Source organism: Scomber japonicus, chromosome 6 (genome assembly GCF_027409825.1).
Source record: "Scomber japonicus isolate fScoJap1 chromosome 6, fScoJap1.pri, whole genome shotgun sequence".
Taxonomy (NCBI): Eukaryota; Metazoa; Chordata; class Actinopteri; order Scombriformes; family Scombridae; genus Scomber; species Scomber japonicus.
In genome coordinates, this window is record NC_070583.1 from 10,255,787 (window position 1) to 10,271,179 (window position 15,393).

General features: G+C 39.7%; 1 protein-coding gene across 2 annotated transcripts in view; it reads left to right on the forward strand.

The window, feature by feature from the left end:
* The window catches only part of dpf1 (double PHD fingers 1), a 49,318-nt gene extending 34,043 nt beyond the window's left edge, over positions 1-15,275 (forward strand). For both annotated transcript variants that reach the window (XM_053320574.1, XM_053320576.1), the window contains exons 11-14: positions 7,208-7,327; positions 9,659-9,771; positions 10,224-10,305; positions 11,354-15,275. In XM_053320574.1, the coding sequence (XP_053176549.1) occupies positions 7,208-7,327; positions 9,659-9,771; positions 10,224-10,305; positions 11,354-11,424 (386 nt within the window). In that variant the 3' untranslated portion in view covers positions 11,425-15,275. The remainder of the gene's footprint in view (positions 1-7,207; positions 7,328-9,658; positions 9,772-10,223; positions 10,306-11,353) is intronic.
* Positions 15,276-15,393: the final 118 nt, after the last annotated feature.

The following is a 15,393-nucleotide window of genomic DNA, read 5'->3' on the forward strand; positions in this document are numbered from 1 at the left end:
CTGCCTCCTCCTTATTCTCTTCTTCCTCCTCGTCCTCACTGTTTTTCCCCAGTGCTGGAGTGTTTGTTGCCTTCTTTAATTGCAAAGAATAGATACACTCTGAAAGTGGAAACATACACACTCAACCATGAACTGTAAATTCCCATCTAAACCTCAGTCTTGATTAACCAAGTTTATATTTTTGTGATGTTGGTAACCACGGCAACTTGTGTCTCTTTGTTAATGGCTGAGCTTTCCTGTACTGTATTCACTTGACAGAAAAGAGCAGAATAGGATACAATAGAAACTCATAGAAGCATATTAAATCAGCAAGTTTTTGGTTTAATATGTTTTATATGTTGTCAAATTGAAAAAAATGTAGAAAAGAAAGAAGGCTAAAGAGAGGAGAAAAAGCATAACATAGAAAATTAAAACATAGAAATGAAAGGTGAAATACAAAGTCAAGAATGTCAACAGGTAGGCCTATTTTGTGTGTGCATGTGTGTGTGTGTGTGTGTGTGTGTGTGTGTGTGTGTGTGTGTGGAGGCAGGGGTAATACACTCGGATGGAAGCGCTAAGTTGATGAGGCTTCCACTGCGGCCGGCCAGAGGATGAGATTATCGACCAGCTATAGTCAGGCTGGTGGTATTGGTTCCAACCCAGAGTCTGGGAGGGAGATGGAGGAGAGAGAGAGAGAGGAAAAGGGGGAAGAAGAAGAAGAGAGATTGGGAGCTCGTAAAATGAGAAATTCTGGAGGAAGAAAGTGAGGGAGAATGCTGGCGATTGTTCAATTTTGCCAGAGGTAAAAGGAATGAATGATTTTTTTTTCACATAGCATAGCTCCTATTGTCTTGCTACTAAAAAAAACCCCACTAGCTTTTAGTCAAATAATCAGTCACAATATCTTCCTCAAATAAATTATTCTGTCAAAAGGTTGAGATAATGTCAGTTGTTTCAGAGGTGAAAGCATTTTCAATATCTTAATTGACTTGTGAATAGTCTTTGAGAATGAAGATTTGTATCTCAAACCACAATGTGAACTTCGGTGTCAGTATTAAAAGTCTTTTTTAAATAGATATGTTTTAACAGTGCAAATAGAGGGTGACTGTTGCTGTCTAGCGAAGCTCATCTTGGAGTAACCGTGTTGTGTATCCTTTAATTATTCCATCAAAACCCAAGAATCAAATGTCCCTTTATGGGTTGAGATCATTCTCCTACTTCTTCACCTAAATAAACTAACACACATGGTTTTTAACAGCATTTATGTGGTATTTTTTGTAAGAAAGACTACCATTCATTATCAAATCCCTGAATTGTATTTGTAATATTAATATGAACATGAAATAAGAAATGTAGGAATATATACAATTATTTTTGCTAAAAGTGAGGAGAGGAAAGAAAGGGAAATAACAACACAAGGTGGCTACACGGAGGAGGAAAGGAGAGAATGAGACTGGGGGGTTTGGGTGGAGGGATTGAAATCATAAGCAGAGAGGGAGGAAGAATGGGGAAGGGTAGGTGTTGAGGGAGAGGTTTGGGGGGGGGATGGGGGGGCTGTAGGGGGTGAGGAGCATTTGAGGATTCATCTCTTGCTGGATAATTCCCAGGAGGATCTCTCTCCAACACTTGAAAGCTGTGAAGTGTGCGGTTCTGCTCATACTCCTCCTGGTAATTGGAAGAGGAGAGGCGGGGAGGGAGAGGAGAGGAGGATCAGGTAGAGGAGGGGAGATACGGACGTACGAAATTTAAAAAAAGAAAAAAGCGAAGGAGAGCAGGTAAAGATTTTGGAGTGAAAGAGGAAAAAGGAGGGACAGAAGGAGAGGTGAGGGTAATGAGGGGGTTAGGAGGAAGAGAAAGAAAAAAAGACTTGTGCCATCTTTCTTTCTTGAGTCTCTCATTTTTCAACCTGGCTTATCCTTTTTAGTTTGCTCATTAGCTAACTCCTTTTATTCTCCCACTCTCTTCATCTCCATCACAATCCTCATCCTCCCCTCCCTCCCTTCGGTGGTCGGTGATGGCGTGTCTATGGTTGCAGGCGGGTTTTGAAACATGGCCACAGGCGTTTAATCATTGATGGAGTTTTTTTCCTCCACACAGGCAGGCCAGTGGGCAGCCCCGTCTCACTCACATGCGTCAGGACCTGCTGATTCACTCTCTGGGGCCTTCGAGCACGCACGAACACACACACAACATGTACTCGCACATGCACAAATACAAAGGCGTGCAGCAGAGATGTACACACATTACCGTAGTACACAGACACAGATAAAACGTAGTTTGAATGTGTTTCATGTGTGTGTGTGTGTGTGTGTGTGTGTGGGGCTGTATCCACATGTGTGCCTGTCTAGTTTATCCCACCAGGGATTGTGGGGCCCAATCAGTAGCAGCGAGCCCAAATAAAAGCAGAGAAGATAAAAGCAATTTATTTGACCAGAACAAGAAGACAAAAACGTGTTTGCGTTGGCTCCAGGCCTGCACACCACATATGTCTCTACAGCTTTAAACATCCTTCTGCTCAACTCAGTAAACATCTAGCTGTGTTGGTTTCTTAAAAAGTAAATACACTTATATACTGTATGCTCATCCTGTATCACTCTGTTCTTATGTTATTCTGTTTACCATTCAGAGCAGGAACTCTGCACACAGTTTTGAACACGGGTTTCAAAGCCTCTTTTAGCCATGCTAACTGTGAGGTGTTTTGTTATTTTGGCCGTGGATAGTGGAAAGATTGCCAATTTATAATGAAATGAAATTCATGTCTTCCAATTCATGATAAATAGTAACATCTTTGGTGATCTAGTCAGTTTTATTTATATTGTCCATAATCACGTATTTGCCTCAAGAGGTGAATTTAATTTTCTCCTCAGGTCAAACGTTATATTTGTCCAATTAAAATTAAAATCTTATGCTTTATATTTTCATACTGATGCTTTTATTCATGACCAAATACCAACAAAAATAACAGTATTTCCTGTCTCAGTTGTAGTTAGTGCTAATACGCAAATGTTAGTATGCTAACACGCTAAATGACAATGGGGAACATAAACAATATACCTGATATACATCAGCATGTTAGCTTGTCATTGTGAAAATGTTAGCATGCTGACAGTAGCAAATTTTAAAGTTTAAAGCACCACTGTACTAAAGCTACGACTTCACAGAGTTGCTGCCATGGCTGTATGAACTGTTAGCTGAAAATATACAGACTTTTGGGATGTGTTGGATTTATATTTATATACAGTATTCTATACATTTTGTATTTTGGTAATGGAGCTCAGCCACTAGCTTGATGGACGTATTCATTTTCAGTTCAATTTACATGTATAGCTACATGTCATTTGCACAGAGTGGAGCAGCAAACTGATTGTTTTATTCAAAGTTTATTGATATTAAATGTATTCAGTGTCAAATTGCACTAAATTTGGCACATACTTGGGTCCCCAGCCACCCACCCGCCAAGTGTGGAATCTGTTGGATGAATGGTTGAAGAGATACATGAAGGACATACATACATACAAGCAGAGGATCCTTCCTTAGTAGGGAAGATACTGTCTGATGTCTGACCATCTGGACATATCTGTCTAACCCTTGAGAGACCTGATGACATGCAGCTAAAGATATTTTCTATAATGAAAAAGCTGACACCATCAAGATTTCATAATATTATCTCTGGCAAAAGAGATTATTGAGAATTATGGGGATAAAGCCATCTGTCTTAAAATACTAAATTGTGAATTTCAGGTAATGTGGAGAAAGTGATTGTTTGTAGCCACGGTCAGGACAACCCACGCAGCTCAGTAGTTGTTTTAATCTCACATAAGCAGACTGTAAATCAGAACAGAAAATACTTAGTGTACATCCTGGTAAGAAGTATATTTTAAGTACATTATATTATTTCTATTGGCAGTCGATCAACAGTAGTTTACCATCCTTGTTACTCATGATTGCACCATTGTTTGAGTCTGAAGGCCAGTTTCATTTCTCACAGTGTACATCACTGCATCTTGCTTTTGGTTTTTTGCTCGGCATGTAGTAACCCTGTTGAATTCTGCAGTAGCAGGTACAGCTTATTATTTCCCTCCCTTCCTCCGTTCTCTGTCTGTCTGTCTCTCATCCTGATCAGAGAGTATTTTTTATTATTTTATTTCCCAGAGGATTAAAGCCAGACCCTGTGGAGTAGAAACCCAATCGCTCTCTCACTCCTCCTTTCTTTCTCACCCTCTTTTCCATCAAATTCACCCACTCCTCACCCACCCTCCCCCTTCCGGCCAAACAAAACTCCACCCTGGACTGGGTGGATTAATGACCTCTCTGTCTCTCATGTGAGCACACATACTAACACACAGTATCACCTACATATCTGTCAGTCTGTGTGCCTGCGTGTGCTTATCTTTTGTTTTTCTGCAGGATGAATGGCTTTCTATGTGTGTAGGCCTGTCATGATAATTACGTTGTCCACTTATCGTATGATATATGGACATGACCTCGATCATTTTTGCTGACCTCGATATTTCCCATTGTATTACGTGTTTGTTTACATAAGAATGTCACCAACTTTTTAGGCAACATGATAAACAACAACTTATTGTGTGTGGTTTGTCTATTTTAAATAATAATTTTGATAAATCTCCTTACTTGATGGTTAGCATACCTCACTTTGTGTTTATTATTATCATCATTTTAGTCATGTAATGTGGAGCCTCCTTATTATCATGAAGTGAATTATAATAATGTGAAGCCTCACACATGTTATTGTAGATGCAGTCAATAAACACAGGTTGTGGTATTAGGCTAATAGGTGTCTTCCCCACAACTGCATGATTCCAGCTGTAAAGTGTGCAAGAATAAGTCTAAATGGACTTGGTTTCAAAACTGCATTGCACACCTCTTATGTAGGAACATTTTGGGTTTAAACTGAATGAGACAGAAGAGCCCATCAATGTGAACGAGCTGGTATGTTGACTTTGTTCAAAAACAGTGTCATGAAAAATGTCAATACAACTAATCTAAAAGCTCATCTAAAACAAGATCCCATCCAGTTTTCTAACCTGGGAATAAAAAACGCAGTTGGAAATGGAGATTGCCCTTCCCGACATTTGGCTATTACAAAAATATAAACGTGACAGCACGAAATGGCTCACACTCAATGATAGTGTGCCTCACGGGAGCCAAAAAGATGCAGCCATTCAACATGATAAAAAAACAAAACAAGAAAACAGCATTTAAAGAAATGCTGCAAACGGGCAGTATTTGATGGGCAGTACAAATTTCCAAAGAAAACGTACATCTCAAAAACTGCCTAACGTCTAGCCTTGATTGCTAAACGTGTTGTCAAACCCAAATATGATCCCATACATACAAGACATACATAACAGCTGACTGGACCCTGTAGTCAAAGTGATAGATAGATACATAGATAGATACATACCCCAGCATCATACCGATGACATTGTCTGCTTTAGCAACCTGGGCATTGGATGAGTGCAAAATAGCTGTAGAACTACAAACACTTTGACCTCCAGTTCATCCAAGAGGAAGCACATGATGCATCGGCTGATCCCTTGATGTGGTGGCATGATAATAATGAAAGATTTTCTTTAGTAGCAAAGCTGGCAACATTGTTTCCTCACAAGATAAACATGTTGGTGGTCCTTGCTCAGAATCTTGCTAGCAGTTAAAATACAGATTAGCCGAGGCATCTGTGCCTTTTTGTTATGTCCATAAACTCTTAACAGAGGAGTCCTAAACTAACTTTGTCATGTCAAACACGTCACTTTGTTTTACAACTTGATGTTATTTATATCTATCGTATAGCTAATATATTGTTCATTTGCGCTTTTTGTTAACAAAGGTCCTAACCACTGAGTAATGGTATTGGCAGCATATTGCCTGTTTAGGAATGAATGCCTTTCTATACCCACATGTTCAAGTGCAATTTTTGTTAACAGAGCCTGAGACTGCCTTTTACTCATAGTTTTGGTTGTGTGCTTTTATTTTATTTAGGTTTTATTTGTTTAGGATATTACATTACAATTCCAATGTCTGAATACTCTTTAGATTTAAAAGTTAATTGCTCCTCAAAAGTGTGTATTTGCATTATTATGCTATTAACTTATATTTATAACAGTGGCGCAAAATTGTCTGAAAATAATGACAATATAGTTAGTTGCAACAGGCCTATACGTGTGCCTATAAGTGTGTGTGTGTGTGTGTGTGTGTGTGTGTGTACCTGTGTAATCCACTCTATTCTATTTACTGTTGCTCTGTCCTGCCTGGTGAGTCACTGTGAAGGGTCTGTCCAGTGCATTACATCTTAGAAAATAAACCACACATACAAAATAGTCTGCAGTGGTTATGTGATTGCTTCCATTAAAATGATTATGCAATCAACAGCACTAAGACAGGCAGACTAGTAGACAGACAGACAGATAGACAGGCAGACACACACACACACGCACACACACACACACACACACACACACACACACACACACACACACACACACACACACACAGGGGGAGTTTCTCTCTTGTTAATAATTATTATGAAACGGCTTCATGTGGAGCACTTACTTCCCAGAGCACAGCATGACAGCAGGTCTGTCCCAACAGCCTCCCAGCACACACACTTCTCCTTTCTTTCTTCCATTCCACCTCTTCATCCTCCTCCTCCACTCCTGACAATATTTACCATACCCCCAGGGGCTCCCATCGGACATCCCTGATTCGTGCCTGCCTTTATGCCACTTCCTGGGAGTGCTTGGGATTTGGTGAGTCCCAGGCTCCAGCACCAGCAGGCACCGGTGCTTGTTTTTACCAAAGCAAACAGATGGAAAAAGAGAGCGTTAGACGGAGCGTTGGTCCCAGCTGGGATGGTGCGCAGTCTGGCAACAGGGACTCACTGTAGACGCACATCTCCTTTCTTCTTCCTTGTTTTACATCTCAGCATTTTTACGTTTCACCCCTAATCACTCTCTGTCACCACACTACAACTCTTTTTCTCTCTTGGCTGCTCTGTTGATCTGTTATCGTCTTTCCTTTCCTAATCTGTCTTGCTGTCTAGAGATTGATATAGCTCCATCACTCCAGGGCAACATTTTATAACACTGACTTATGACTTTACACTCTGCTCTTTTTCCCCCTTCCTCCAAGAGCACAGGTGGCAACAACATGAATTCCTAACCTTCCTTACCTGCTTCTCTTTTGTTTGTTTTTTTCCCCCACCCAGCCAAGAAAGCACCGGATGGCTCAGTGATCGCCAACGGCTACTGCGACTTCTGCCTCGGAGGCTCAAAGAAGACCGGCTGTCCTGAAGACCTTATCTCCTGTGCGGACTGTGGACGCTCAGGTAGGGCAAAGCTGAAGGGGATGTTTGGCAGGAGAAAGGCGGTCCTCTGTTGATGCACAGTTTTGAAATGTCTCCTTTGAGTGTAGATTTCAAATTTGCAAAATAAATGAATGCAAGTGTCGATTCCTGTAACACTCAAAATGGATGGACCATACCAATGTTTCTTGTTTTAGCCCATCTTCTACAAATCATGTACAGTATGCCTAACATTATTGATAGCCATTTGCTGTAATGTTTCAGGTTTTTGAAGTGTTTTCTCACCTTCCAGTCAGCCATTGGTTTCCTTTTTATGTCAATGCAGTATGAAAATAATTTGAAATTTGCATAAGATTGCCAATTCTTTAACTATTGTGGCCCTGAAGGACAAAATGTGTACAGTGAAAGCATAAACTTTAATGGAGATTTTTCTCTTCATCCAGAAATGCAGCCCTGGGTATTTGAATAGTTTGAATTGTTCAGGGGTGTTTCTTTAGCAAGGTTTTGTTCTGAAGGGCCAAAGCACTTAGAAATGACATTCATATAACTTTGAAGATTGAAGTTTGAAGATTGATTTGAAAAATGTACACAGTACTACCATTCAAAGGCAACGTACTTGATATTCAGTGCAATACTTCAATTATAATCTTAAGTTTCAAGTGTTTACAAGTTATTTTTTCTGCTGGCAGCAGAAAGGAATAGAAACCACTGGACTGGAAGGTAGAAAACCTAACAATTCTCAGTGATGTGTGCTTTGGAAAACAGTGGCTGTAATGTAATATGTGCTGAAATCTCACAAACTTCTATTGCTATTTGCTTTAAACCCACGTTCAAACTTTAGTTTTAAAGCATCGGCACGCAGTAAATTGCTCATGAACCACAAGACTATAATGAACAGTTAATGTAGTTTGGGACTTCTGGATGATCAGGCTTGGAGCAAAGTTTTGTATGATGCCAAGAATATCAATATATCAGACAAATCACATGAAATACAATATAAGATAACAAACAAATTGCATGTGACTCACAGTATAGCTACACAATTCAATATGATTATATAGTAAATGCTTTACAGTGTGCCAGAGTTAAAGCATAACAATCTGGCACTTATTTTATGGGGCCATGTCCACTGATCACAATGTTCTGATCTTGGCAATAAAATATGAATGGACTCAATAAAATGTATTCTTGGTGTGACCTTCTCATCTGGAAAAAACACAAAATTGTTTAGAATCATGTTGTATGCTGCATGCCTTTCCATTGTGTATTTTTTTTATTATTATTTTGTGATAAAAGGAACCTAAGATACATTTGTGAGAGAATGGTTTCCCCTCACTATGCATTTTGGTTGTGAATGGCTGGAAATACATTTTATTTGCGTATGATGTTTTATTTTAATCTAGTTGTATAATTTTTTTCTGATTTCAAATACTTTAAATTCTATATTATAGATTGATTTTTTTGTTAGGTTGGGTGTCAGGATGGGTATGGTATTTACCTGTGTTTGTACATTCTGGATGTATGTATACATGCAGAGATTGCATATGGTGCAGAATTTGTGTATTTATAATTTGATTGTATGTATTGTATATATTGTCACCCCACATGTTTCTTTCTATCTAAAAAATAAAAAAAGAGAACCAAAAAGATGTATGTGATTTGTAGTGTATGGGCTAAAGCATGCAAAACACTGGTATGGTCCTTTTCTTTATAACCACTCAAAAACAAGACAAATAAAGGTCAGGAAATGAGGATGGCGTAACAATTTCTGTGTTGTGATCTTGTAATAGTACCTGAGGGAATTATTGAGAAAAACTATATCACTAAAATAGGGTGAAGAGGGATAAAATATACTTTAAAAGGCAGAAAAGTGGACTACATTGGAAAACATATGACTGCATTTGTGGTAATGTTTTGGAATTCCTTACCACATTTATTCAAATTTAAGTACTATGCAGTTATCAAGACCAAATCAAAAGCACTTCTTTGGTAATATTTCCTGAGATGTTTCAAGCTTATAATACAGTTCCTTTGTTGAATATTATGATCTTTCAAAAATTCAACCAAAAAAGAAAAAAAGACAGCTGTTCAAAAATGATTTCAGCTATCTCGAGAAATACAATGTTCACATCTGCAAAACACCACTGTTGAGTTCCCCTTCAAATATAAATACATCATCCTTCATGAAAAGAAATCAAATTGATGGATAGATATTGTAGAATAGGTGGATGATGGATGGCTGTCCTCAAAATACAGGAAGCGATGGTGAAAATCGTTGTGTGGGCGTGTATGTGTGTGTGTGTGTGTGTGTGTGTGTGTGTATATGTGTATGTGTGTGTGTGTGCGTGCACCCAGGCCACCCGTCCTGTCTGCAGTTCACAGTGAACATGACGGCCGCGGTGAGGACTTATCGCTGGCAGTGCATCGAGTGCAAGTCCTGCAGTCTGTGTGGCACCTCTGAGAATGACGTAAGACAGTCAATTCTATATACACACATAAACATACACTCCTGCATATACTGTAGAACAAACATATTAGAAAATCTTTTAAGTTATTGCTGGAATAATGTTAAGTAGCTAGTTTAATTTCAGTATCTTGCTCACAGACTTTAATGCACAATCAGTTTAACTTGGACCCACGAAACATATTTAAAACTCAAATATTTCAAAGATACATAGATGTCAACCTGAAATAAATGCTGTTCTTTTTCATTCTTAACTATGTACAATCACCACATGGTTTACACATAGATAATGGATACACAATTCAAAAATAAGAAAGGCATACAGTATATTCATTGAAATTTCTATACATTCATATCTCCAAGTAACATACCCACTGTTCAAACATCTGCTGTTGTGTCAAAATCTGGCCTCTTATAATAACATCTGTTGATCTGTGTATTCTCCTTTTGTTCCAGGACCAGCTGTTGTTCTGCGATGATTGTGACAGAGGCTACCACATGTACTGTCTGAGCCCTCCCATGTCTGAACCACCAGAGGGTATGTAACACAACAGCGCTAGCAAGAAATAAGTTGAATACAAACACAATGGTTCCTCGATAAAACACACTGTGTACCTCTCAATCAAGTTCATGTCAAGGACTTCTGACTTCACAGGTGTTCGTTTGGTCAGATGGCAAAGTCCAAGGAAACTCATCTGAGAACATTTTTGTTAGTGCAGAATTATGTAACTGTCTGCACTGCAGCTGGGGAGACAGTCTTAGTGAGCAGAGTGAAACATGTGGTCAAAACAGTGAACGATTCATAAATGTTTGACTTTTTAATGTAGCGGGGCCCTCAGGACTACTATTACTTCTGTATTTTTGTGGGAGCAGATTTATTTAATCTTAATCTGAACACACGGGGCTAGAGGGAAACTGCAGCCCTCATCACAGAAATTGAATAGCTACAGCTGTTTAAATCAAATAATTTGCCTACTATACATAAGATGGCTGCCTTAGGATGTTTGATGACGTTGTCATGGAAACGAGTTGTGAAAAATAATTTGTTTCCATGGCAAAAGTGTCACTTGGCTGAACATACCGTAGCAGTGACACTTGTGTTCAACACTCACTAACAGTGTCAGGCTCTGCCCACACATGCAATGCTTATGATTTACAAGAAACGTTTTTTTTAATACAGCACATGGTTATTTTAGGTTTACATTCAAGAACAGTCCTGTGAGCTGTAAAATTATATATTATTATATTTACTGCACTGTGCTCAAATGCTTACGCAACACCTTTAGGCACAATACAGTAGGATCTATATATACTTAAGGCTGAGACTTGTATTTTTCATCTGATGTTTAATTAATGTTACAAATCCCATGCCCAAATCTAAACCAAACTAGTCATCAAATCCCCTCCATCTGCAAACCACTGGCACAGCATGTGGTGTTTTAACATGGAGCTTTAATTTACAGTGTTACTTAACACTCTGTCTGAAATGAGGGATTAATCCACAGGGCTTTACAATAGCAGTGATTGAACTTCCGATCCGTGATGTGCTCAGTGTGTGCGTGTGTGTGTGTGTGTTTGTGTTCCAGGGAGCTGGAGCTGTCATCTGTGTCTGAGACAACTGAAGGAGAAGGCCTCAGCCTACATCACCCTCACTTAATCTGCGTAGCTGCGCCTCATCCTCTCGGCCCTTCATCCTCTCCCAAACCATCTCTTCGTCCACCCCTCTTTGTGCCTCTGCTGCACCCCCCCACCCCCCCCACCTCCTCTGATCTACCCGCCGCCACTTCTTCTACAAACCGTCCCCGTGAACTTTGACACGACTGAGCACACAGCACCCACAACACCGCAACCATTCTTGAACGTCTCTTCAGCTGCGAGGCAACCTTCGTCCTTTTGTGTCACTCACACGTCCCTGCTGTGCTTGACCTGAACCCCCCCCCCCCCCCACTCCCCATCCTTGTCTGTCTCAACAGAGGAATTCATCAGCTGGCAATAAGTTTGCTAGCACGACACACACTCCAGCCTGCCAAGGGCACTTCAGAGGCATACTACTCCACAAGAACCCTCTTAAGGGCCCTCAGAAGAGCCCTAATGATCTTCAGCTGCAACTCAGTCAAGTAGTGAGTGAGAATTAATAAGATGGATAGGTGTTAGGTGGAGGACAGGGCTAGGAAGACCCTGGATAACCATGAAGCAGTATGCCTCAGTGTTAGCCAACTGTGAAATATACACTTCTTCTGTCCTTTACTGTGTGTGGTGGAGCTGAGACGTTGAACTGAGACGTTGAACTCTGCCTCTTTATTTGTCTGCAGGGGCTTGCTGCCTGTTGCAGTTTCAAAGGGGAATGAATTGTACAGAATTCAGACTGATTCTCTATCTACACACTCTTGAAAACAATGAGCATCTGGTCAGGAACCCAAACCATCTTCGACCTCACCCTGTCCTCTCTCCTTGCATGGGGTTTCCACAAATCAGTGACAGTTTGGGATTGACACTGAAGGTTTTAGTGTTCGGATGTCATCCTCGGATGAAAGGAGAGTTGGATTTTCTCTAATCAGCTATCTCTGATCAAACAATGTATTTAAAAATGACAATTTAGGCTTAGCATCTCTCTCACAAATCCTTTACCTGACCTTTATCCACCCTTCCCCTCTATAAAACTGACTGTGAAGCCAATGTGAGACTGAAACACTCCTGGTGCTTGGTGTGTATTATCTGTGTGATAAGAATGTAGGATTGATGTGTGGACAATGCAGATGTTTGTCTGGCCCATGCCAAGGCCTAAAAACTTCTTTTTTTATGATTCCCTTTTTAAATTGTTTTTTCATTTGCATGTCATTATTCCAATTGTTTTTAGAAGACTTTTAATTGAAATCGAAAAAAAAGCACACTTAATTCGCAATAATGTGTTTGTGATATGAACTGTTTTGGCCAAACTGGGTGTGTTTTAAACTCTGTGTGTGCCCGTGGCTCTGTTTGTGTGTGTGTGTGTGTGTGTGTGTGTGTGTGTGCATGTGCGTGCATGTGCGTGTGCGTGCGTGTGTGTGTGCACTACAGTAATTGTAGCCAGCTAGGTGGAATCTGTGAGAGGAGCTGAGTAGCAGGAAGGTAACGTGAATGTATGTAAAGTCAGCATTTTCGTGTTCAGGCATTTTGTCTGACAGTGATGAGGTTGGGACAAAGTCACTGTTTTGCAAGTCACAAGTAAGACTCAAGTCTTGTTACTGAAGTCCTAAATCACAACAAAATTCTGTTGTACTAAGTTTGAAGTCCTAAGATGTCATTGTGACCTTTTCACCAAATGTAATGCCAATTAAAATCTTTAACAACACTGTAAAGATCCATAATAACAGGACTTCAACCAACTAGTCAACTAGATAGTCAACATAATAAGTATACTTATTATGTAAAGACACTGTTTTTTGTCCCTTTCTTCTTCAAGTCTTTCATTTTACTACATAACATTCAGGACACCAAATCTTTGATAAATACCATCATAGCACACTGACTGTGTTGAGGGTCATTGATTTTATGTTAGCAGAGATGCTAAGCTTCTTCTTACTGTAGCTTGAAGCGATACTGCACCTAAAATATGTCCTTATGATCAGATACTCAACACCTTTAGTCTTGAAAAGTGGCGTTTAAAAGACACTAAACTACTCCTGTAACTTTATCCACTTCTTCACCTTCTGTATGTGTGCTCATTCTGATGTCAACAGTTGCAGCTGTAGTTTCACCAAAATATGGATGCTGCTGTTTGACACTCGAGTCACATACAGAGGCTTTAGCTTTATTAACATGTTTTTAAAATCTTGAGGCTTGGTGTCAAAAGACTAAAGTTCAAGTGAGGTCACAAGCCGCTGATGTTAGCGGCAAGTTAAATTTGATTTTGTCGTGTCCAAAGTCATTAGATTCATGTGTTGGAGTCTGACTCTAATCTAAGTCCACATCTCTGAGCCTGTTTGTTTCTCTCAGACTTAAACAAGCTGTTCTTATCACCTTTGTGCCGTGCAAAATATGAGGCCATCTGTTTTGTGAAAGTGAAACATTGGTAAGAGAAAATGCTGTTAAAATTCTGCTACCTGCCAGTCTGCTCTGCACGCTAGAAGCCAGTATAATAAATAAGCACTTGAAGACCAAGCTGAAATTTTATGAACAAGTGGTTCATAAGAGATGAATCCAGCCAGCCAGCATGTATTTTTGTGAGCTTGCACTGAACAAAAAAAGATTCTTTTAATCCAAAGGCCCAGTATCCTCAACCAGTTGAACTGGACGAGTCAAGGGGACTCTAATAGGCACATTACTAAAAAGTTGCAGTGCAGGTGCTGATTTTGGAAGATGATTTTTCAATAGTTTGTTTACAGAGAAGGCATCCATGCAATGATCTGTGAGCTTTAAGCTTGGAGATAATAGCTGTAAATAGGTAATTGAAGGGCAACAAATTGCCTTTTCATACCAGTTTTCATGGGCACATATGAAAGTATGATTAGTTGATGTTGGTTTGAATGACCATCTCATTATAATGCTGCATCATGTCTCGAAGAGGAACTGGTAACATCAGATGGCTTGTGAGAATGTACCTGAGGTGTAATTGTGTTTGCCATCTGATAGAGAAAGACATGAGGTGCAAATACTGTGCCGCCCCCCCCCCCCTCCCCAATTCAGTGCAAATCCACTGATGCATGAATGACACCTGAAATGTTTCCAATTTCATATTTTGATATTGTCTGTATTGCTTTTTTTTTCTTTAAATAACGACAAGAGATAACTTCTGTTCATTTCCTGTTTGTTTCCTTGTTCGGTTTTGTAGTCTGTGTTTTTTCACATTTTGCACAGCGAGGCTGCATTTGCTCTTTGGGTGTGTTGTGCCTGTGTGGGTGTGCGTCTGTATGTGCGTGTTTTAATCACTTATGATTACAGGAAGGTCAGAGAAAGGCAAAATGAACCAAAATTGTTATAGTTATTATTATTCTGCAGACTTTTTTTTTCTCATTGGAAACACTTGCATGGCACAGCACTGCTAAAGGATTGTAAAGTTGAATACAGATTACAACAATAGGTGTACTTGAGCACTTGGATAATGAAGTATGCTGTTTCATTTTACAATGTTTCAAATCAGTGTTATATTTGACAACAAAACCATTAGTGTCCAATCAAAAATGTATTATTTCCATTGATCGATAAGAAGTAATATCTAGATTTGTAGACGTGTGTTTGAGTGGAAATAGTTTGATGATTATGATATGGATGTTGATGATGATTGTTAGATTGAATAATATCAGAGTAACAGATATGTTTGTATTCTGAATGGATGATGATAATGATGTCGACGATGACTGAAAAGCCTTTAAACTGGAAGCTTTCGTGGCACTTAATAGGAGAAGCATGGTGGGGTCAAACCAACTCTGATTGTACTATGTGGGGCGGGTGGGGAAGCTATGTTGGGGTCTTGGAAGGGTGGATATCAGTGTGATTGTTCAATGAAACTTGATTCTCCTCTTTGTACAAATGAACAAACAGAGGTGGTGGTGATGGTTCCGCACCAGGAACCTCCAGGCCTCCAGTTGACGCCATTGTCCCCATCTCCCTCCCATTTACAGGCTGTTGGCGCGGCTCGGTCAGAGGG